The following is a 23,599-nucleotide window of genomic DNA, read 5'->3' as shown; positions in this document are numbered from 1 at the left end:
CCTCTAATTTAAAGTAGTGATTCTTTTTCCCTATTTATCTTACTGCAACATTAGAATATCAAGTAATTAAGCATTTTTTGTGAGGTTATTGGAAGGTGAATAATCCATCTTTTCTCTAATTGTGGGTATTTAAGTGATATTTCCATGCTAGTAAGATAATGGCCACCTAAAGCAAGAAATTTAAGTTGCTTTCAAAAATAAAATAAGTGTATATATGTTCTGAATATTTTCCTTTAGAAACAAATCATATCACCTGTATTTTTGGAATTTCAAATTATGAAATGCTGAATTTTCAAAACCTGAAAGTTAGATTAGAATGAGAAGTTGAAAATATTAAATGATACTGCTTACTCATTCTTTACTTTCCTCTTCTTGGAAAATAAGTTTAAAAGTTAGTTTATACTAAAAGTCTGATTTTTCTAACAAATGCAGGTACATAGATGGTGTCAGTTTATTAGTGAATTTTAAAGTACAAAATCTGTAATTCTGTCATCTTGAAACTCTATTGCTAATATTTTGTAAACTTTGCTAACATATGTCATTGTATTTTTCTGGTTTTAACTGCATTTATAGATATGTCCATATGTATGTCTGTATACATATATACACATTTATTTCTCTATATATACATGCATTACACACCCCTATAGAGAAATGGATTCATGCTCAAATTTCATTGTATAACTTGCTCTTTTTACATAGTACTATATTGTAACATCTACTGTAAGCACAGATTAATTTTTGTAGATTTTTCCTTGTCTCCTAAAATTTTATTTTACTTGATTTTATAAAAAGATTATTGCTGTAACTAATGTTTTGTCAGTTAGGAATTGACCCTGGTAACTACTATTGAATAAAGTCAAGAACCATAAAGATAACTAGAATATATGTTCCATGAGGGTAGCAACTTGGTCTCTTTTGTTTATTGAACTATGCCCCATGCTGAGAACAGCGTTTAGCTCATAAGAGACAATTAAGAAATATTTATTGACTAAATGATATTTTCTAACATGATTATGCTAAAATTTCATTTTTAAGTTTATTGATAATGATTAGAACTCAAGACGTTTTCCTGGAGAAAATAATTATGAATTATAGTTAGATGTCCTGAAAATGTAATTTATATTTAATTTGAAGTGTCAGATTTTTGCTGTTGTTTTTTTTTTTTTTTTTCATTAAGTATGGATTTTTAAAAATTAAACATCTGTTTGAAGTGTTCTGGTTTTGTAGCAATTATCAGACGGAAAGTATAACAATAAATCTTATTAATAATAAGAATACTCCTAATAAATATAAAAATATAAAATACTTGTCTAAGAGTAACCAGGCTTGGAGAAAAAGCCACTAGGATTAGAAATCAACTTAAAGAAAACTTTCATCGTCTGAGCAGCAACCACAACCCAAGGAGCCCCTGCCACCCAGGGAGCAGCCACTGAACATCTCAACATCTACATATGTCAGCGAGATCAAACATGGGTAGGCAAAGAAACCCCCAAAGGAAAGAAAAGGAGGACTTGCCAGAAAAGCAGCTAAGTGAGACAGAGATATGCAACATGACGGAAAAAGAATTCAGAATAAGGTTCCTAGAGTACATGCACCAGATGTTCAAGAAGCAAGAAGAAACAGATGAAAAACTCAACTACTTATGCAAGAAGCTAGAAGAAACAGATGAAAAAATCAACAACTTAAGTAAGTCCCAAGAAGAAATGAAGAGTGACATAGCTTCAATAAAAAACTCCATTGAAAGTATCAACAGTAGACTGGGAGAAGCGGAGGACCGAATTAGTGAATTAGAAGACAAGGAAGCAAAACACACTCAAACTGTACGGCAAATGGAGAAAAAAATTAAAAGACAGGAGGAGAGCCTAAGGGAGCTTTGGGACAACATGAAATGAAACAACATACGAATAATAGGGGTGCCAGAACAACAGAAAGATGAACATGGATTAGAAAACCTATTCGAAGAAATAATATCAGAAAACTTCCCTGAGGTGGGGAAGAAAAAAGTCACACAAGCCCAGAGAGTCCCAAACAAGGTGAACCCGAAAAGACCCACACCAAGACACATCATAATTACCATGGCAAATGTTCAGGATAAAGAGAGAATCTTACAGGCTGCAAGAGAGAGACGGAAAGTAACATACAAGGGATCTCCCATTAGATTATCAAATGATTTCTCAACAGAAACACATCAGGCCAGAAAAGAATGGACGGAAATCTACAAAGTGATGCAAAGCAAAGGACTGAATCCAAGAATACTCTATCCAGCAAGGCTATCATTCAAAATTGAAGGGGAAATAAGAAGCTTCACAGACAAAAAAGGGCTAAGGGAGTTTATCACCACCAAGCCAGCCATGCAAGAAATGCTAAAGGGACTGGTGTAAAAAGAAGAAATATCAAGCTCAGAAAGAAAACAGCCACACACACACACAAAAAAAAAGAAATGGCTACAAACATGTACCTTTCAATAATAACTTTAAATGTAAATGGACTAAATGCTCCAACCAAAAGATATCGAGTGGCTGAATGGATAAAAAAACATGACCCATACATCTGCTGTCTACAAGAGACCCACCTCATTAGAAGGGACTCACACAGACTGAAAGTGAAGGGATGGAAAAATATCTTTCACGCAAATGGAAAGGAAAAGAAAGCTGGGGTAGCAATACTTATATCTGACAAAATACATCTCAAAGTGAAGGCCATAACCAGAGATAAGGAAGGCCACTTCATAATACTAAAGGGATCAATACAACAAGAAGATATAACCCTGGTAAACATATATGCACCCAATGCAGGAGCACCCACATACATAAGAAAACTTCTGGAAGATATCAGGGGAGAGATCGACAACAATACAATCATAGTAGAGGACTTTAATACACCACTGACATCACTGGATAAATCCGCTAGACAAAAACTCAGCAAAGAAACAGCAATCCTAAATGACTCACTAGATCAGATGGACTTAATTGACATCTTCAGAACACTTCACCCCACAGCTGCGGAATATACATTCCTCTCAGGTGCTCATGGGACATATTCAAAAATAGACCACATATTGGGTCACAAGCAAAGTCTCCACAAATTCAAGAAGATTGAAATCATAAAAAGCTTCTTCCAAGACCACGATGGCATAATGTTAGAAATAAACTACAATAAAAACAACCCAAAATACTCAAACACTTGGAAGCTGAATAGCATGTTATTAAATATTGATTGGGTTACCGATGACATCAAAGAAGAAATTAAAAACATCCTGGACACTAATGACAATGAAAACACAACAATCCAAAACCTCTGGGACACAATGAAAGCAGTCCTGAGAGGAAAGTTTATAGCTCTACAGGCCTATCTCAAAAAACAAGAAAAAATGGTAGTCAATCATCTAACTCTACAACTCAAAGAATTAGAAAGAGAGCAACAAGAAAACCCCAGAGTGAGCAGAAGGAAGGAGATAATAAAGATTAGAGCAGAAATCAATGACATAGAGACCAAAAAAACAATACAGAAAATCAATGAAACCAAGAGCTGGTTCTTTGAAAGGATAAACAAGATTGACAAACCCCTAGCCAGGCTCACCAAGAAGCAAAGAGAGAGGTCCCAAATAAACCAAATCAGAAATGATAGAGGCGAAATAACAACAGACCCCACAGAAATACAAATGATTGTTAAACAATACTACGGGCAACTCTACTCCAACAAACTAGACAACCTGGAGGAAATGGACAAATTCCTAGAAAAATACAACATTCCAAAACTCAATCAGGAAGAATCTAAAAACCTCAATAGGCCAATAACTATGGAAGAAATTGAAGCAGTCATCAGAAAGCTTCCAGCAAACAAAAGCCCAGGGCCAGACGGCTTCACAGGGGAGTTCTACCAAACATTCAAGGAAGAACTAAAACCTACCCTCCTCAGACTACTACAAAAAATTCAAGAGGAAGGAACGCTTCCAAGCTCATTCTATGAAGCCAGCATCACCCTAATACCAAAACCAGGTAAAGACATCACAATGAAAGAGAATTACAGGCCAATATCCCTCATGAACATAGATGCCAAAATCCTCAACAAAATCTTAGCAAATCGGATCCAGCAGTACATCAGAAGGATCATACACCATGACCAAGTAGGATTTATCCCAGAGATGCAAGGATGGTACAACATCCGTAAATCAATAAATGTGATACATCACATAAACAAATTGAAAGAAAAAAACCACATGGTCATATCAATTGATGCAGAAAAAGCATTCGACAAAATCCAACACCCATTTTTGATAAAAACTCTCAGAAAGGTGGGAATAGAAGGATCATACCTCAACATAATAAAAGCCATATATGACAGGCCCACAGCCAACATCATACTCAATGGACAAAAACTAACACCATTTCCCCTAAGAACAGGAACAAGACAGGGATGCCCACTCTCACCACTCCTGTTCAACATAGTCCTGGAAGTATTAGCCATTGCAATTCGGCAAGAAGAAGGAATAAAAGGCATCCAAATTGGAAAAGAGGAAGTAAAACTGTCCTTATTTGCAGATGACATGATATTATACATACAAAACCCTAGAGACTCCATCAAAAAGCTACTAGACTTAATACATGAATTTGGCAATGTAGCAGGATACAAAATTAACCCCAAGAAATCTGAGGCATTTCTATACACCAATAGTGAACTTTCAGAAAGGGAGATCAGAAAAACAATCCCATTTACCATCGCACCAAAAAAATTAAGATACCTAGGAATAAACTTAACTAAAGAGGTTAAAAACCTCTACTCAGAAAACTACAGGACGTTGAAAAAAGAGATAGAGGAAGACATAAACAGATGGAAGAACATACCATGTTCTTGGATTGGTAGAATCAACATCATTAAAATGTCCATACTACCCAAAGCAATCTATACATTCAACGCACTTCCCATTAAAATACCAATGGCCTTCTTCACAGATCTAGAAGGAACTCTCCAAAAATTCATCTGGAATAAAAAAAGACCCAGAATAGCTGCAACGATCCTGAGAAAGAACAAAGTAGGTGGGATCTCAATGCCAGATATCAAGCTGTATTACAAAGCCACTGTTCTCAAAACTGCCTGGTACTGGCACAAGAACAGGCATATAGATCAGTGGAATAGAATAGAGAGTCCAGAAATTAGCCCGAACCAATATGCTCAATTAATTTTTGACAAAGGAGGCATGAACATACAATGGAGCCAAGATAGTCTCTTCAATAAATGGTGTTGGGAAAATTGGACAGACATATGCAAGAAAATGAAACTAGACCACCAACTTACACCATACACAAGAATAAACTCAAAATGGATAAAGGACTTAAATGTACGACAGGAAACCATAAAAATTCTAGAAGAATACAAAGGCAACAAAATCTCAGACATATGCCAAAACAATTTCTTCACTGATACAGCTCCTAGGGCAGTTGAAACTAAAGAGAAACTGAACAAATGGGACTACATCAAAATAAAAAGCTTCTGCACAGCAAAAGAAACCATCAACAAAACAACAAGAAAACCCACCTCGTGGGAAAACATATTTGCCAACGTCATATCTGATAAGGGCTTAATCTCCAAAATTTATAGGGAACTCATACAACTTAACAAAAAGAAGATAAACAATCCAATCAAAAAATGGGCAAAGGATCTAAATAGACACCTTTCAAAAGAGGACATTCAGAAAGCCAAGAGACATATGAAAACATGCTCAAAGTCACTAATCATCCGAGAGATGCAAATCAAAACAACAATGAGGTACCATCTCACACCTGTCAGAATGGCCATCATCAACAAATCAACAAACGACAAGTGCTGGAGAGGATGTGGAGAAAAAGGAACACTTGTGCACTGCTGGTGGGAATGCAGACTGGTGCAGCCACTATGGAAGGCAGTATGGAGGTTCCTCAAAAAATTGGAAATGGAACTCCCATTTGACCCTGTGATCCCACTTCTAGGAATATATCCCAAGAAACCAGAAACACCAATCAGAAAGGATATATGCACCCAGATGTTCATAGCAGCACAATTCACCATAGCTAAGATCTGGAAACAGCCTAAGTGCCCATCAGTAGATGAATGGATTAGAAAACTTTGGTACATCTACACGATGGAATACTATGCTGCTGTTAAAAAGAAGGAACTCCTACCATTTGCAACATCATGGATGGAACTGGAGAGCATTATGCTAAGTGAAACAAGCCAGTCAATGAAGGAAAAATACCACATGATCTCACTCATTCATGGATAATAAAGACCATTACAAACTTTTGAACAATAATAGATACAGAGGCAGAGCTGCCTCAAACTGATTGTCAAACTGCAGTGGGAAGGCCAGAGAGAGTTGGGGGGCAGGAGGGAGGGGAGTAAGAGATCAACCGAAGGACTTGTATGCATGCATATAAGCATAACTAATGGACATAAGACACTAGGGGGTAAGGGAGGGTAGGGGTTTGTCAAGGGCGGGGGGGGAAAAAAGGACACTTATGTAATACCCTTTGTAATACTTTAAGCGAAAAAAAAAAAAAGATGCACACAAAAAAAAAAAAGAGAACATATCTAAAAAAAAAAAAAAGAAAAAAAAAAAGAAAACTTTCATGTCTTGATGAAAATTCCAACACTTTCCTGAAAAAGACTGTACAAAACAAAACGAGTCAACTTCTGTGTCTCTTGCTGGGCTAGAAAGACATTTATAAAAGTGATAAAGGTATTGATTGTAAAATGGTTAACAACATTAACTACCACTGATGTATTTTCCTGACCACATAAGCTTAGGACAAAACAATAAAAGACATTGTGGATCATAGTGATGAGGGAAATAATCTTTAAACCTCAAACCTCTTTTCAGCAAATTGGTATCCTACATTCTCAGCTCTCTTCTCCCTGTGTCTCTAAATCTCTTCTCTCGAAAGATCACTTACACTCCTTGGTGATATTTGTGCTGTTCACTTTATGCTGCTTGGTTGATTTTTTTCCCCCACTTACATCTATTTACCTGTATTTGCAAGTGCTTATCCAGATAATCACAGTAAATCCAAATAGTATGCCTTATTCATAGTTCTGGCATTATTATGCTGTTTAATTATGATTGTAATCTGTAGGATCACAGGAACACTGATAAAGCACAAATTCAGGGATCCCAAAAGGAATGTTCAAAGGACAATCAACCTTCCATGGGCTGAAGTCAAGGTCAAATAGCAGATTTGAGCCAGTACTAAAGTGAAGTAAAACTTACACACATCCCTACTAATAATACAAAGATAAATAAGTCTGTTTCCTGTCTTCAAGAGCTTTTAAGGATTGTTGAGGAAGATAAAATAACCAAAGTGGGTCAGATCTAGGAGAGAGGAGCAGTTTTAGAAGACAGAACAGAAACAAAGTGATGCTAGAGTTAAAAATGGAAAGTTTCTCACATAAACTTACCAGGTCACATATTCAAGAGTACTCCAGGCAGAGAGAGTGGGGTGAGTGAACCAGAAGGAATGAAATATTATGCTTTTGATTAACTGCAGTGTGTCTGAAGAATGTGGGAAATGATGAGGGTGAAGAGATGGGCAGGGAGCTAGATAAGGATGGGTTTTGTTGGAAATAATTATACTTTGCCCTGTGTACATCTGATAAAATTGTAAGGACATACATAATACCAGGTTTCTTATTTTGGAAGGATCATTGTGATAGTAATTTGAGGGAGAAATTAAAGTGAAGTAAGGGAAGGATGAGTTCAGTCAGTGGTTCCCAAATTCCACTGTGTATCTGCACCTTTGGAGTTTTTAAAAATCCAGATTTGTGGGCCCTGCTTCAGATCTACTGAATCAGAATTTACAAAGATAGAGCCCAGAAGTTTGAAATGTTGCTTTATGTCCCTTAAGTGATTATCATGCAACTAGACCTGCATTTGGGAATATAGCTATTTCAGTAGACTTAAGTGGGAGGCTGTTTAAGCCTCATCAGGGTTGTTTTGCTTATCAGTACTAGTATATTCCTAGTACCTAGCACAGTCCATGGTATTTGATAGATGCTCAATAAATATTTACCGAATGACTGTTTCTTGAGTGGAGGAGGTTATTCTGAGTTTCAGGAAGGCTCTTCCCCTCTTGTGTTTTGGTTCTCTAGAGTTATGATCATTAAATTAGCTAATACATAAAAGCACTCAACACAGTGCCTGGTGCATAGTAAGTGCTCAATAAATGTTAGAAGGGGAAAATTCTCTTCATCTTTTCTCTCATGGTACTTTGTGTGATTAGATATCTTGACAATTGCTTATGCTTAGCCAGATATCTTGAAGTGAGTATGTAGATTGCTTTTATTGTAGGGATCCACATATTGAGCAAATACAACACCAACATTAGTGAGCTAAGATGTTCAAATAGTTTCTCTGTACAAATTAAAAACAAAGTATAGTGGGAGTATATGAGGTAGTGTGCTCTGATCCTCTCCCCTTTGTGGTTGGCATTACCCGTTAAAAGTTGCCTTGCATTGAAGAAATGGCGGACAGTGAAGCAGAGAGCACTGCCATTGTAGATGCCTTTCAATTAGGATTTTGGATTATGAGCAGACTCCAGGAAAGCCTGGCCATGAGTCCCTCCAAATAGCTTAGGAGGGTCAAGTCCTAAATTTAAACCCAACCCCTGTACCTCTTTTTTATGTCTTTGGAGATAGGAAGAAAACACATTTTGAACTTTATAATAATGACTTAAGAATACTTACGTTGGTAATTAGAATAAGTTTTGAGAGGCAGCATAGACTATTGTTAGTAGCATAGTTTTTAGACCCAGACAGCTTGAATTTGATTATAGGCTCTACCATTTATTAACTCTGTAATCTATTTAACCAGGTTCCTATTTATAACATGGTTATGATAATAACAATTAAATAAGTTAATAGATGAAAAATACTTAAATACTACTGTGTAATATTATGCACCATGTAGAAATGTTTGAATTTAAAGGTGCAGGTCAAAATGCCAACTAAGGAACATGAATATTTTCTTTTGGCATGAGATTTTAAGAAGTACACGCAGTTAAAGCAATGAGATAACAATTTTCACCTATCAGCTTGGCAAAAATTAAAAAGATATAAAGGGTCCATAATATCTATTACTGCAGAGTGCTTGGGGAAATGGATACACACATTCATGGATTGGCAGAGACAAAAATGGGTATAGACCTTTTTGGAAAGGAATATTTAAATGCCACATCCTTTATCAGCAGTACTCAACCTGTGGGTCGCGAACAATGAAAATACATCCTGCATATCAGATATTTACATTACGATTCATAACAGTAGCAAAATTACAGTTATGAAGTAGCAACAAAAATAATTTTATGGTTGGGGGTCACCACAACATGAGGAACTGTATTAAAGGGTCAGGCATTAGGAAGGTTGAGAACCACTGCTTTAGATCATGGAATTTCACTTCACAGTGTCTATCCTGTAGAAATACTGGTGCAAGAAGTACAGAACACAACTTATAGCCCCATGGGCCAGGAAGAGTTTTAAAGTCAGCAAGTAAAAGAGTTGAGAGATTTTAAAAATTTTATATATTGACTTTATTAGAAACTAGAGGCCCAGTGCGCAAAATCGCGTGAGACCCCAGACCCCGCTGTGCTGCCACGGGACCTCACACTCTGCCGCACCTCATTTGGTCGTTACGGCCACAGGCCTTTTATAATATAGACTAGAGGCCCGGTGCACAAAAATTTGTGCACTCGGGGGGGAAGAGGGGGGTCCCTCAGCCTGGCCTGTGCCCTCTCACAGTCTGGGACCCCTCGGGAGATAACGACCTGCTGGCTTAGGCCTGCCCCCGGGTGGCAGAGGGCAGGCCCAATCCCTAGGTGCAGCCCCTGGTCACGCTCAGGGTAGGGCCGATTGGGAGTTGGGGCACCGCCCCCTGTCACACTCAAGGCAGGGTTGATGGGGAGGTTGCGGTGCCACCCACTGTCACGCACAGAGCAGGGCTCATCAGGGGGGTTCGGGCTCCGTACCCTGTCACGCACAGAGCAGGGCCCATCAGGGGGGTTGGGGCTCCGTACCCTGTCACGCACAGAGCAGGGCCCATCAGGGGGTTGAGGAGCTCCCCCCTGTTACTCACAGAGTAGGGCTGATAGGGGAGTTAGGGCACTGCCCCCGTCACACACAGAGCAGGGCGGATCAGGGGGTTGGGGCGCCGCCACTGTCACACACAGAGCAGGACCGATCAGGGGGTTGGGACGCCGCCCCCTGTCACACACAGAGCCGCAGGGCGATCAGGGGATTTGGGCGCTGCCCCCTGTCACGCTGATCCGGTGCCAGGAGGCCTCCCGGCTCCGCTGATCCCGGTGCTGGGAGGCATATTACCCTTTTACTATATAGGATAGAGGCCTGGGGGCCAGCTGGTTTGCCCTGAAAGGTGTCCTGGATCAGGGTGGGGGTCCCCACTGGGGTGCCTGGCCAGTCTGGGTGAGGGGCTGAGGGCTGCCTTCAGGCTGGCGATTGACCGAATCTCCCAACTGCTCCTTTTTTTCTTTTTTTTTTTTTTTTTTATTCTGGGCCAGCTTTAGCTCTGGCTCTAGCTCTGAGGCCTCCGCTGCTGGTTTGTTTGCGTTCTATAATCGAAACAATGTATAACTTCAGCTCTGAGATCCCGGCTGGCTATATTTGTTACAAAGTTTCAAACTGTCGGCTGAGAGTTGGAGTCTGCAGTCCCTGCAGCAAGCAAGCCTCATGTTCGCTTCCAGCTGCCTGGCTGCCGGCCGCCATCTTGGCTGACAGTTAATTTGCATAAGGATACGCTGATTAGCCAATGGGAAGGGTAGCGGTTGTACGCCAATTACCATGTTTCTCTTTTATTAGTGTAGATAACTGATCATCTGTTAACATTTTCAATGATTATGATCTAACTTTAGTTCTTAAAGTAACATGTTTACAATCAAGTACACTAACAGGCTTTTCTTGTGCAATTAGTAGGCAGCACAGATAGATGACTTAAAATATCTGCAATTATTTTGTGTTCTTGTTAATCTGAAGAATAATAGGCATTCTCTGTGATATGGCTATTGCTTTTTCATAAACTCTATACAAGAAGCTTAAGACAGTGGTTCAAAATTATCATCCTAAGTATATTTCCTCTACAAAATAATTTCAAGATATAATGTTAGTTTCTTGTCCAGTAATGTATGTTAAATAATAAAATTGTAAGTGTGTGGAAACTATAGTTCCACAAACATTGAGCTGTTTTTTTGGTTTGCTCAAACAATAGTTCTAGGACAGTCATGGAATTGGGTAAGTAAACTTTCAAAAGATAGAAATTTACTATATGTACTCTTAACTAATATCCAGTGTGACTACCAGTGTGTGAAATAGCACCTTATGCAGATACATAAGTAACAGAAATTTACTTGATCTGTACTTAATAAAATAAAAACAACATAGATGGGAATTGATAATTTCGAGTAATACAGTGAACTTATTTGCATGCTGAAAATCTGCCAGTTTCCTTCTGGTCTTCAAACCTAAACCTGTTGTGCAGTTTAAGTCGTAAGTAAACAAATAGTACAGGATTCATCTTTTCATTCATCACATGTCTAACAAATAATTCTTGGTCAGTGCTATAATTCTTTGGGGTGTGACCTGATCAAAGTCTTCCTGTGAGTAGACCATGAAGGGCAGTGCAGATCTGAAACTCATAAGAACTTTGGAAGCTTTAAGCTTAGAAATGTTTTAAGAGCTCCAATAGTCTCATATGAAGAACATCAGATAAATTTTATTAAATTTTTATTATAGGTCTCCTAATTATTTTATGTCTAGAGTGATTATATAATTGAGGACATACTGATTTTCATTACCTTCATCTAATTTAGGTTTGTCAACCCTTGAAGTATCATGTTACTTATTTCAATTAGGGTTATTTTCCAAAATTTGGCACATGTTCAGATTCTTATCCTTACAGTCTTCACTAGCTTAAAATATTGTCTTTTAAATGCTTTATTCAAGCTCACATTTCTAATGGCTTTGTCTTATAAATTTAGTTGCCATATCTCGAGCAATCATAATCTTCAAAGTTCTGAGTGTCACTATCTTATCACTGTTGCGACAATACAACCTGTTATTCACATGTTAACAACATAACTGGAGTGAGCATGTGCTAAGAACCCTGCCTATTTCTTGAGAATGTTGCTTCTATGATTGAACCTTGCAGCTCTGCAGATTATTTGGAGGAAGGAGATATTTGAGGTGAAGACAATTATGCACTTCATTCATAGAGCTAAAGAGGATTAAGTGAAATAATGTTGGTAAAGTCCTTAGCATACTGCTAAGTGGTCAATAAATGGTAATGGCTATTTTCAGCATTTAATAAGTAATTGACTCATCAGGATTAGGTTGAATGTCATAAGAAAGCAGCTGAGTGAGACAGAAGCAGCATTCTCCATTAAGAAGATAAAACATTGTGGAAGAGCAAAGATTTTGAAGTAAAAACAAACAAACACCTGGGTTCAAATCCCACCTGCTACATATTGGCTATTTTTAACCAGCTGCATCCCCATTTCATCATCTGACAATATTTAACCAATTTATAGGTTGTTATGAGAGAACTAAGCACCTTGTAGAGGGCATGTTTGGCACATTGTAGTTTTAAATAGATAGCTATTAAAGAAGCTAAGTACAGAACCCAGTTTAGCTTTGTTGCTATGCAGTTAAGCAGAGAAACAATTCTGCATGGTCTGATTTGAGAAAATGTTTTTTACTGACTTTATTCTTGGAAGAGTTCCCCAAAGATACCTTATTAACACCTTTGTTAATCTTTATTAATACATTCCTTTCTTAGTACTGTGCCACATCTTTGTTTTTTATAAACCCACATTTAGTTAGTACCTATTGTGCTAGTCATAGATAGGGGCTGTTAAGGGAGTAAGCAACCTGAAAACAGTAGTTTATTATAGCTGCTAATATAAATTCCTATAGCTTATAGTCACTACTGCTCATATGGTAAAAGGGAGGGTGGGAGAGTATTGGAGTCAAAAGAAAACTTGAGTCAAAAATGTATTTGTAGCTATTACTATTCTATCTGTTTAAAAACACCTGCTTTCAGGTTACTATGCACAACTTCCGTTTCTCTAGACTTAATCATGATTTCTCTATGTTGAGACTTTTTGAATGGCTATGAAGGTGCAGCCTTCATATACAGGCTATTTTTCACATTTGGGCTAAAACAAAAACATCCTCTTCAAATTGACCTGCCAGGGAGGAAACACCTGTTTCAGACAGGTTTAAAACTTCATGTTGGATTTCTTATTGGGAGTTCTTATGTCTGCAGTAATCCAAAAATTTCTATAGCTCTCTATTTAAAATGCATTCATGTAGTAGAAAAATCTCTATATAATTTCATTACATAGCACCTTCTAATCCTTCAGTGGTAAGCAGAATGTAAATTTAGTTTATTCAAGCAAAGGCAAACTAACATAAATTTTCTGTCTCTTTTCTCCCCCCTCCCATTCCTTTTTGTTATATAGGATAAGTTCTGAACGTCGAAAAGAAAAGTCTAGAGATGCAGCCAGATCTCGGCGAAGTAAAGAGTCTGAAGTTTTTTATGAGCTTGCTCATCAGTTGCCACTTCCCCATAACGTGAGTTCGCATCTTGATAAGGCTTCTGTTATGAGGCTTACCATCAGCTATCTGCGTGTGAGGAAACTTCTGGATGCTGGTGAGTTGTTTTACTAGGGCATACTAGGCCTAAAAATTAGAAATTAAAAGTAATTAGAAATTATATTTAGAGGATGGTCATACTCTCAATTCTTCCTTAATATGATTGCCTTTTTATTACATGCTTCTAAAGCTTCAGGCCTTTGCCCCTCTTTATTTCCTGCCCCACCTACCTACTTATCTCCTTCCCCTTTCCCCCTCACTGAAGGATACGTTTACTGATTTGAGAGAGAGAGAGAGTTCTATATGAAAGAGAAACATCAGGCACGTGCCCCAACCAAGAATTGAACCCTCAACCTTCTGGGGTATGGGACAACGCTCCAACAAACTGATCCTCCTGGCCAGGGCCCTACCTACCTATCTTTTATTAACCTGACCATTCTTTCTCTTTTCAGTGGTTTGCCTTGCCTTGCTGTATTACTTTAAGTAATCATTAAAAGTAGCTGGCAAATCTAATTTTAGTCTTCCTGTTCGCTGGCCTTGACTGTTCTGTGTTAAAAGGAGAGTGACGAGGGGGCGGAGATTTTAATATGCAGAAAAAATATAGGTTATGTGTCTTAAATAAATGGAGAAAACTTTATTGAAACGTCTAAGTATTCACTTAAGTATAACCTTTAAATTATTTTCCTTTTGTTTGTGCTCTTTTTAGGTGATTTGGATATTGAAGATGAAATGAAGGCGCAAATGAATTGCTTTTATTTGAAAGCCCTGGATGGTTTTGTTATGGTTCTCACAGATGATGGTGACATGATTTACATTTCTGATAATGTGAACAAATACATGGGGTTGACTCAGGTAAAATACCCTTATATTAAAAGTCCTTCTTTATATATTTATGATTTTATGATGTAGATCTAATTTTTTAAAATATGTTTACAGTTTGAACTAACTGGACACAGTGTGTTTGATTTTACTCATCCGTGTGACCATGAGGAAATGAGAGAAATGCTTACACACAGAAATGGTGAGAAGAAAAGTCTATTGTTTGATATAATGTGACAGGTGGTTTTACCTGATCAGATTGTGTTACTAATTTTTAGATTTTGTTATTGTACTAAGGCAAAACATCATTTCATGTTAATTAAATGTTACTCTATTCTTGGTTAAATCCATTCTATTTTTAAAGAATTTCATTAAAAATATGTAAAAAATGTTTTTAAAGCCCACCTAATTCTACAAATATATAGCTATAAGAATAGATAACATAAAATGGAAAAATAAATAAAGATCAGGACCAAGGAAGTTACAAATGAAAATACAACATTAAGACAAGACGTCAATACAAATGGCAGATTATAGGATTTTAGACAATTACTAAAGTTGAGGTCCCCGTTTGAATTTAAGCTTTCTAAAGGCTCAAGAAAAAGAAAAGAGATTTTAAAGAACATAATACTTGCTTATTTGACCTTTCATGATGTTCGCAGTAACTTGAGAATATGTAATTAATTATAAAGTGTTACATTATGGATGACCCCACATTATCAACAACAAAAAAGACCTAACACCTCTAACTCTTAAGAATAAATTGTTAAAAATAACCAAATGTTCCAAGATTTGGGGAAAGTACCTCCCCCCTCCCCCCCCCCGAAATTCAAAACATGAATTATTTATTTCTGGAATTTTCCATTTACTATTTTTGGACCCGAGGTTGACTGTGAGTAAATGAAACTGAAGAAAGCAAATGCCAGATAAGGAGGTGACTGCTGTACTCAGAGCACCCTCTGTCACTGCTCTACTACTTACTCTACAGCCTATCAGGAATCTGCACTTAAAAACTTAACAAGTAAAGAAAGTTTTTTCATACCCGTGCCCTCTTAAATAGAGTATCCTGATCATAATTTGTAAATTTTCATTGTAGCTTTCATGACTGAAAGTTATAATGAAAATTTGTCTTTATGCTCTGTGGTTGTTCTTTGCAGCTCTCTAATTTAAGTGTATGTTTGTTTGCTTTCTGTATTAAAAATTCTAGTACTTTTGAATAGTTTTTTAATGGTTTCTTTTTCATCTTATCTCATTTATAATAATAGGTTACCTCTATTCAGAGATTACACTGTGCCAGGACACTGTTCTCTGAATTTATGTGCTTTCTAACTCCTGTATTCCTCACAACAGTCCTGTGAAGATACTGTTATTATTTCTGTTTTACTTAGGAAATTGGGGCACAGAGTTATTGAGTAGTTTGCCCATTACTGGGTGGATAAATGGTAGAGCATGGCTTAAATTCGGGTGGACTGGCTCTAGAGTTCACACGTTAGAGCTCTTTTCATATTCACCAACTCTCACTACATTCTACTGCCATTTGCCACCTTGTCAGCAGGAGCCCTCTCCTGTCTTTAAATTTCATACTGTGTGTTTACTGTGAACTTGGAAAGCAAATGCTTACTTTTTAGAATTCTATAAAGGAGGAGTAAATGCTAAGCAAAGACCTATGTGGGTTGTCAATTAGTTTAGTATATGAATTCAGGGGATTAGGGTTTCTATTGGCTGCTCAGTGCTTCCATCACTAGACCATAAGTGGATGGATATTAGGAAGTCTTGTTTTGATTTGGTAATGTGTTATTCTAAATCAAATATAGTTTGCTTAATATAGTTTAAATATATGTTTTTAACCAAGCACATAAACATTTTTAAAAATCATTCCTGCCCAAACCAGTTTGGCTCAGTGGATAGGGCATCGGCCTGCGGACTGAAGAGTCCCGGGTTTGATTCCGGTCAAGGGCATGTACCTTGGTTGCAGGCACATCCCGGGGGGGGGGGGGGGGGGGTGGGGCATATGCAGGATGCAGCTGATCGATGTTTCTGACTCTCTATCCCTCTCACCTTCCTCTCTGTAAAAAAAATCAATAAAATATATATTTTTTTAAAAATCATTCCTAATGCAGTTAATTTTTTATTTGTTTTATTAAGAAACAAAAATGCAGATTTTCACTTTTAGAAAAGAAGGGCTGCTATAGTGCATCACATTTTAATGGTACACTAAGAGCTATTATTGGTGTATTTACACGATGTAGTCCAATCTTTTTTTATTATTATTGATTTTTGGGAGAGAGAGGAAGAGCGAGAAACCGATTTGTTGTTCCACTTATGTATGCATTCTTTGGTTGATTCTTGTATGTGCCCTGACCAGGGATGGAACCCGCAACCATGGCATATCGGGGCAGTTCTGTAGCCAACTGAGCTCCTGGCCAGGGCCAATCCTATTATTCTTTCATTTAAATGTTAAAAAGATTCTTTAGATTTCATAAGATATTATAAAATATGATTTATTTTTAGAAGGCTGAAAATTTATTTCTTTAGAAATGTTTCTTCCATTAGGAAAATACTAGTACTTTTCTACTACCTTGGTGTTTAAATTTATCTTCATGTCCTAATTCAACGGCTTTGGGTTTCAAAGGTCAATCCAATTTAAGCTTAGATTATAAAGGACTGAAAATACCCCAAAGAGTTTGCATGTGGATCACTGTTGCCACCATCAGCCTCCACACACATGCCCTTATACCAGTGATGGCGAACCTATGACACAAGTGTCACAGGTGACACGCGAACTCATTTTTTTGGTTGATTTTTCATTGTTAAATGGCATTTAAATATATAAAATAAATATCAAAAATATGTCTTTGTTTTACTATGGTTGCAAATATCAAAAAATTTCTATATGTGACACGGCACCAGAGTTAAGTTAGGGTTTTTCAAAATGCTGACACGCCGAGCTCAAAAGGTTCGCCATCACTGCCTTATACCATAACTAAGACCAGTATGGGGTGTGGCATCTCTTTAAAATCCATTCTCAAACACTTCTAAGGAGGGCAAATTAAATCCTTATTTAGGTAAATCCAAATAACTTGTGTTAGCACCAAGACTGCCCTAACTTGCCTAGTTCCATTATTATAAGTCTGAGCTATCACTCCTCTTCTTCTTCAAGAGTCTAACATTCTAGCTAACCCGGTCAAAATTTATCTTTACTTGTTTCTTTTCCACTTGACACTTTTTTTTCAATAGACTAGCCTTAAAAATCTTCAAATCTTAAAATTTCTCTGCTGCCTTACTTCTTATCAATTTTTAAGTTTTTATAGGTTCTACCTTTTTATTTATCTTTTGTCATCCTTCTTCTGCTACTGTTCAGTCCCTCATTACCATCATGTATTCTAATTCTTATACTTCCTATATGTTGCTGCTAGATTAATGTTATTTAAGTTCCTGATTGTGCTTCCCACCTCAGAATTTTTTTAGAAACTCCATGTTTTATATTTAAGGCTGAATTCATTGTAGCCCTCCAGAGCTACAGCTCTAACCTTCTCTTCTAATTTTGTCTCATTACTCTTTTCTTTATATTGTGGCCAAACTCAACTTTGTAGTACTGGTGCCCAAATGTGCTATTTTCCCCACCTATGTGCTTTTCCTTCTCTTCCTTCTATCTGGAATAATACCCTTCAACTCATCTCTACTTGTCAAAATACTAATGTCTCTTTCTAAGAAGAACTTCCTGATTTCCCCTGGACTAGAAGTTATCTTCTAAGCCAGCTGTGGGCAAACTACGGCCCTCGGATCTGGCCCGTTTGAAATGAATAAAACTAAAAAAAAAAGAAGACCGTACCCTTTTATGTAATGATGTTTACTTTGAATTTATATTAGTTCACACAAACACTCCATCCATGCTTTTGTTCCGGCCCTCTGGTCCAGTTTAAGAACCCATTGTGGCCCTTGAGTCAAAAAGTTTGCCCACCCCTGTAAGCTCTCTCTATACTTCTTAGAGCGTTCTTGTAAGTCTTGGGCACTTAACTCTGCATTGTATTGTCGTTAACTTCCCTGCATCTAAATGTTTAACTTCTTCAGGAAAAGCAGTGTGTCTTATTCATCTTTGTATTGCCTGCAATATCTAGTCCAGTTCCTGAATAATAAATACTAAATCAGACTGATGAATGAAGATAAGAAATCAAGTTGCTATTTGAGTGTTGTAATCTCATTTTTTTAGTTATATGAGGTTTGGAATATGAGTAAATAGACCTGAATTGATTTAATTCCAATTTGGCTTTGAAAAGTCATTTACTTTTTTCCCCCTAGTAACAAGATAGAAATAGTTTCCTGCCTGCTTCATAGAACGATTTAAGGAAAAATCAGATATATAAAAATGTTTATTTGCTATTGAAGAAATTTTCTATTTTAGAAGTTCTGTAAGTAATGGAGTACTTATTATAAATTGAACTAATAGATTTAGTAAAGGTTTGGAAGAGTTTGCTGAAGTTCCTTCTTTGGGGGTTTGCTTATGCACTGATAGCATAGTTTGCGGACAAATTCATACCACATTTATATTTCTTTGCAATTTGACCAATATTACTGGCTTGAATGTGAAATGATTACTGCTATTACTCAACTGTTGATTCCTACCAACTCGGAATCACTGCTGTTACAAATCCAGTACTGACTTGGAGTGTTAGGTTGCTGGATGTGTTGGAGTGGGCAAAGCGAGTGTGACTTTTTTTGTTCATGGTGGGATGTTTAATTGAACAGCTCCCAGGTGTGCTACTCTTACTGTAACAAATTTGCATATTTAAGTTTTTAAACTTTATTTCCTGCTTTCCTTAGGCCTTGTGAAAAAGGGTAAAGAGCAAAATACACAGCGAAGCTTTTTTCTCAGAATGAAGTGTACCCTAACTAGCCGGGGGAGAACTATGAACATAAAGTCTGCAACATGGAAGGTAAGTAAAAATGGTTTGTGAGTGGTGATGCACTTGATTTATAGAGAGTTTCATGCATCTTGACATTGCTAGTATTAAGTAGCTTTAGCACTGTGAGGGAAAACCTAGATTTGTTCCTTGGCATTTGCAGGTTTAACATCCAAACAGTGCATTGATTTGCCAGTTTGAGGCATAATGTGAATTGACACTGGCTTACTGAGCTAACTTAGTCAGTTGGCTTTGCCAACCATTCAGAGTTTGAATCTTTATAGAACTCAATTTTTAATTCATTGTTGTATCATTTGTTTTGCTCTGTGTTAAAGATGTCATTAAAGCAAGAAATAACCATCACACAGCTATGATGACCAGCTGAATGAAAAATCAGCACAGATTTGTTGTATGAAGGAGATTTTTAAAAAGAGTAATTAAACTGTGAGGCCTGAGGTAGTAGGCCAGGGGTGGTTGTAGGGAAAACATTTATTGATTTTCAGAAATATAGTTTATCTACTAATGACAGTAAATTTTTACCAGTGCTTACTTGCCATATCAGACTCAACTACTTATTGCTGTATTTTGTTTTTTTCTAGCATTGTATATTTTTAAAAAACTGCTTTTTCTTCATACACAGGTACTTCACTGCACAGGACATATTCATGTGTATGATACCAACGGTAACCAGTCTCAGTGTGGGTATAAGAAACCACCTATGACGTGCTTGGTGCTGATTTGTGAACCCATTCCTCATCCATCAAATATTGAAATTCCATTAGATAGCAAGACTTTTCTCAGTCGACACAGCCTGGATATGAAATTTTCTTATTGTGATGAAAGGTAAGTGAGATATAAAATATAACTTGAAAATTGTCATTAATTCACAACTTTTAAAAAACTATTTATTTTATAGTAAAGACTCCTACTAAGCTGAATACCATGATACATCCTAGAACTCAGTAATATTAACTTTGTAGATTAGTTCAGCCACATTGAATACTTTGTACTATGAATACGTTACCACATGCTTTTCAGAAATTATTAAGATGAGGTTTTTTTTTTTTCCTTTAGGGACTCATTAGTTTATAGAGAAAATAAATATATTTCAAAGATACACAATACATAATTTGAGGAAGGATCGATTACTTTTAGTTATGGACTAGAAAGAAAAGTGTTTGGTCATCTCCTCGCCCTGTGGATTTTTCCTGAGCAGCTTAATCCCTGCCTATGGTTTCTATTGCCATTTCCAAATTTATATTCTTAAATATTTCTATTTAATTACCAATTTAATTTTTTTTCTGGATAGATCCTCTACCATATTGTAAACTAAATCTTTCTATAACTGAACTGCACTACTAACTTCAAAAACTGGCTTTCTTCCTATAATACCTATCATGATTAAATATACCACTGTAGGCACATAACTCCAGCAAAAATTTGGAAGTCATCCTTTTTTTTTTTACCCTCTTTATACTTAACTAGAAGCCCGTTGCACCAAGATTTGTGCAATAGGCCTTCCTTCCCCTGGCTGCTGGCACCGGTTTTCCTCCGGCCAACCAAGGATATTTATGATCTGGCCTCTGCCCACTTCTCCAGATTAATCAGTAGGAGGGCGAACCCCTTCTGGTGTGTCTCCTACACCTATAGCCAGAGCACTCCCCATGTTTCTATATATCTCTGTCATAGCATTTATTCTACTGTTATGATTATTTGCCTGTTTGTCCTTTTTTTTATTTTTTCACTAAAAAGTTCTATGGCTAACGGCATAGATTCTGTAGCTAGACTATTAAGTCCTGACTTTGCTGCCGTTTTTGGAAATGATCTTGGACTCATTAGTTCAGTTTTTTCAACTTTAGTAATACCTATTTTATTGGTCATTGTGAAGATTATATGAGAAAGCCAGTTTTAAGCATTTAGCCATAATGTAGTTAAGAATGTCTCACCCCATTAGACAAGGAAATGTTAAGAGTGCTGGCTTTGGCCAAAACCGGTTTGGCTCAGTGGATAGAGCGTCGGCCTGCGGACTGAAAGGTCCCAGGTTCGATTCTGGTCAAGGGCATGTACCTGGGTTGCGGGCACATCCCCCGTGGGAGATGTGCAGGAGGCAGCTGATCGATGTTTCTCTCCCATCGATGTTTCTAACTATTTATCTCTCTCCCTTCCTCTCTGTAAAAAATCAATAAAATATATTTAAAAAAAAAAAAAAGAGTGCTGGCTTTGGTATCACTTAATCCTGGATTCAGTCCTGGCCTGCAGCTCTGGTACTTGCAGTGTAGCCTTGGTCTTAGAACTGAACTGTTCTAAATCTCATGTTTCTTAGCTAAAATGAGGGTCATACTTCAAAAGGCTGTTACTAGGATCAAAAGAGTTTGTTGAGTGCCTAGCACACATAATGAGTGCTTCACAAACTCTGGTGTCAACTTTTTAAGAAAAATGAAGATAGAGCTAAGAAGTATTTTATGGCATTTACTGGCAGTATTCATGTGAATGTATGATAAAACAGAAATGTCCTCCTTTTTTGAGGAATTATTTTTTTATTTTTTGAATTTAGTAACAAAGTGTAGGGGTAGGCTGGGAAAAAGGAAAGTGATGAAGCTAGAAAGAGAAAGGTTATTTCAGAAAGTTAACAAAATGATCATGACAGAGGAGTAAAGACAGCCAGTTTAGAATTCAGCGAAGTAAGGTTTTGAGTTTAACTAGTTATTTTTCTGCTTAGAGTTCTTTGTAAGAATTTCACATCTCTAACCCCTAAGAACAAAGATAAAAAATTGTAAAATCTAACACATCAAACTTCTCACATCTAAAATATCCCATAAATAGCTATTATTTACTATACAGATTTCCACTTACAATCATTCAACACATTAATTTGAGCACCTACTATGTGCATGACACTGTAACTGGCACTAAAGTAGAAATGAAGATTAACAGTTCTGCCCTCCAGACACTTACAGTGAATAAGTGGTACACTGCATAGTTGTTTTAGATCACAGGTTTTTTAGTCCACTAAAAATACTTTTATCAGATTTTCTGGATTACTCCTCTCCTTTTTGGTACAGAATATAAGGTTTGTAATTCTCTAAAGTTAACTTTTTACCTTTCTTCCTCCAATATGAAAAAAATTGGCCTTCTAGGGAAATATTTACTAGTATGTTTTGACATCTTGCATCCCTAGTGGTAGACATATCTCAACTCAGATTGAGAAGCACTGATTGACATCTGATTAAATCAGAGTTTATTAACATAATATGCAAGACCCTCATTAATCTGATTCTCCTACCTACTTTTCTGGCCTCATCTCTTTCTGCTTGACCCTCTAACCACACCAGTCTTTGTTCGCTATACAGTGCCAAGCATTTTCTCATCTCTGTCTTTGCTTGTGGTGTATCTTCTTCCTGAAGTGGTTTTGTTCTCTCTTTGACTCTCTTCTATACTCAACTCATAAATCTCCTATAGAAAGCATCCTTTATCCCACCATTCCTTCTTGTGGGTAAGGGTGGTGTCTCTGATTCCTATGCTTACCACATTATTAAGTAGTATGGTAAGTGTACTAGAAGATTAGCCACATGTTGAATTTTGTCTTTCCATTTCATACCTAGAACAGTGACAGGCATACAGACATATAAAGGTATAAATAATGAAAAAATTAATTTCATGGGAATATTATTTAAACATACTAGTTAGTATAAGCTACAGAAGACCAATTAAAATTATTTTTAAAGCATAATTTAAAGAAAGAAGGCTGTTGTGGGTTTTTTTAAAACAATGGTTTCCTTTGAAATGCTGCCACCTAGTGCAGACATGTTTAGGGAGGTCCCTTTGTAAAGAATTTTGGATTTTGGCTTGAGTTGGCTTAATTTTTGTTTTGTTTTGTTTTGTTTACAAATCACCTTTCTGTTTGTTTGTTTGTTTGTTTTGGAATAAATTACAACAGATCTTTCCTTAAAGTGTGAAAAAAAACAGTATTATTTTTACACATTTCTTAGGAGAAAAATATCTTCCCTATGTGCTTTCTGTAATTAAAATTGAGGTGTGATTTCATTTGGGGGGGGAGGGCGTGGTATTTTTGGACACACTAATATTGTTATGGAACCTCTGTTTACACCTCAGAAAGTCCCTTGAAATCTAAACTCTGAGAAATAAAAAAGCTTACCTCATGTTTTGCTTTCAGAAAAGAAGAGAACATTTCTCTTCTAAGAAGTGCTAAGAAGAGCTTTCTCTTTCCCATGAAAAGGGTTCCATTT

General features: G+C 36.8%; 1 protein-coding gene across 1 annotated transcript in view; it reads left to right on the top strand.

Moving 5' to 3' along the window:
- HIF1A (hypoxia inducible factor 1 subunit alpha) overlaps positions 1-23,599 on the top strand; it is a 61,126-nt gene that overhangs the window by 20,963 nt on the left and 16,564 nt on the right. Inside the window, exons 2-6 of the mRNA XM_070418812.1 lie at positions 13,500-13,690; positions 14,339-14,484; positions 14,569-14,653; positions 19,273-19,385; positions 19,993-20,195. Of these exons, the coding sequence (XP_070274913.1) occupies positions 13,500-13,690; positions 14,339-14,484; positions 14,569-14,653; positions 19,273-19,385; positions 19,993-20,195 (738 nt within the window). The remainder of the gene's footprint in view (positions 1-13,499; positions 13,691-14,338; positions 14,485-14,568; positions 14,654-19,272; positions 19,386-19,992; positions 20,196-23,599) is intronic.

This window comes from Myotis yumanensis, unplaced genomic scaffold (genome assembly GCF_028538775.1).
Source record: "Myotis yumanensis isolate MYYU_CA2020_CCGP unplaced genomic scaffold, mMyoYum1.0.hap1 SCAF_1, whole genome shotgun sequence".
Lineage (NCBI taxonomy): Eukaryota > Metazoa > Chordata > Mammalia > Chiroptera > Vespertilionidae > Myotis > Myotis yumanensis.
The sequence above is the reverse complement of the archived record's forward strand: the minus strand, read 5'-3'. Positions and strand labels throughout refer to the sequence as shown.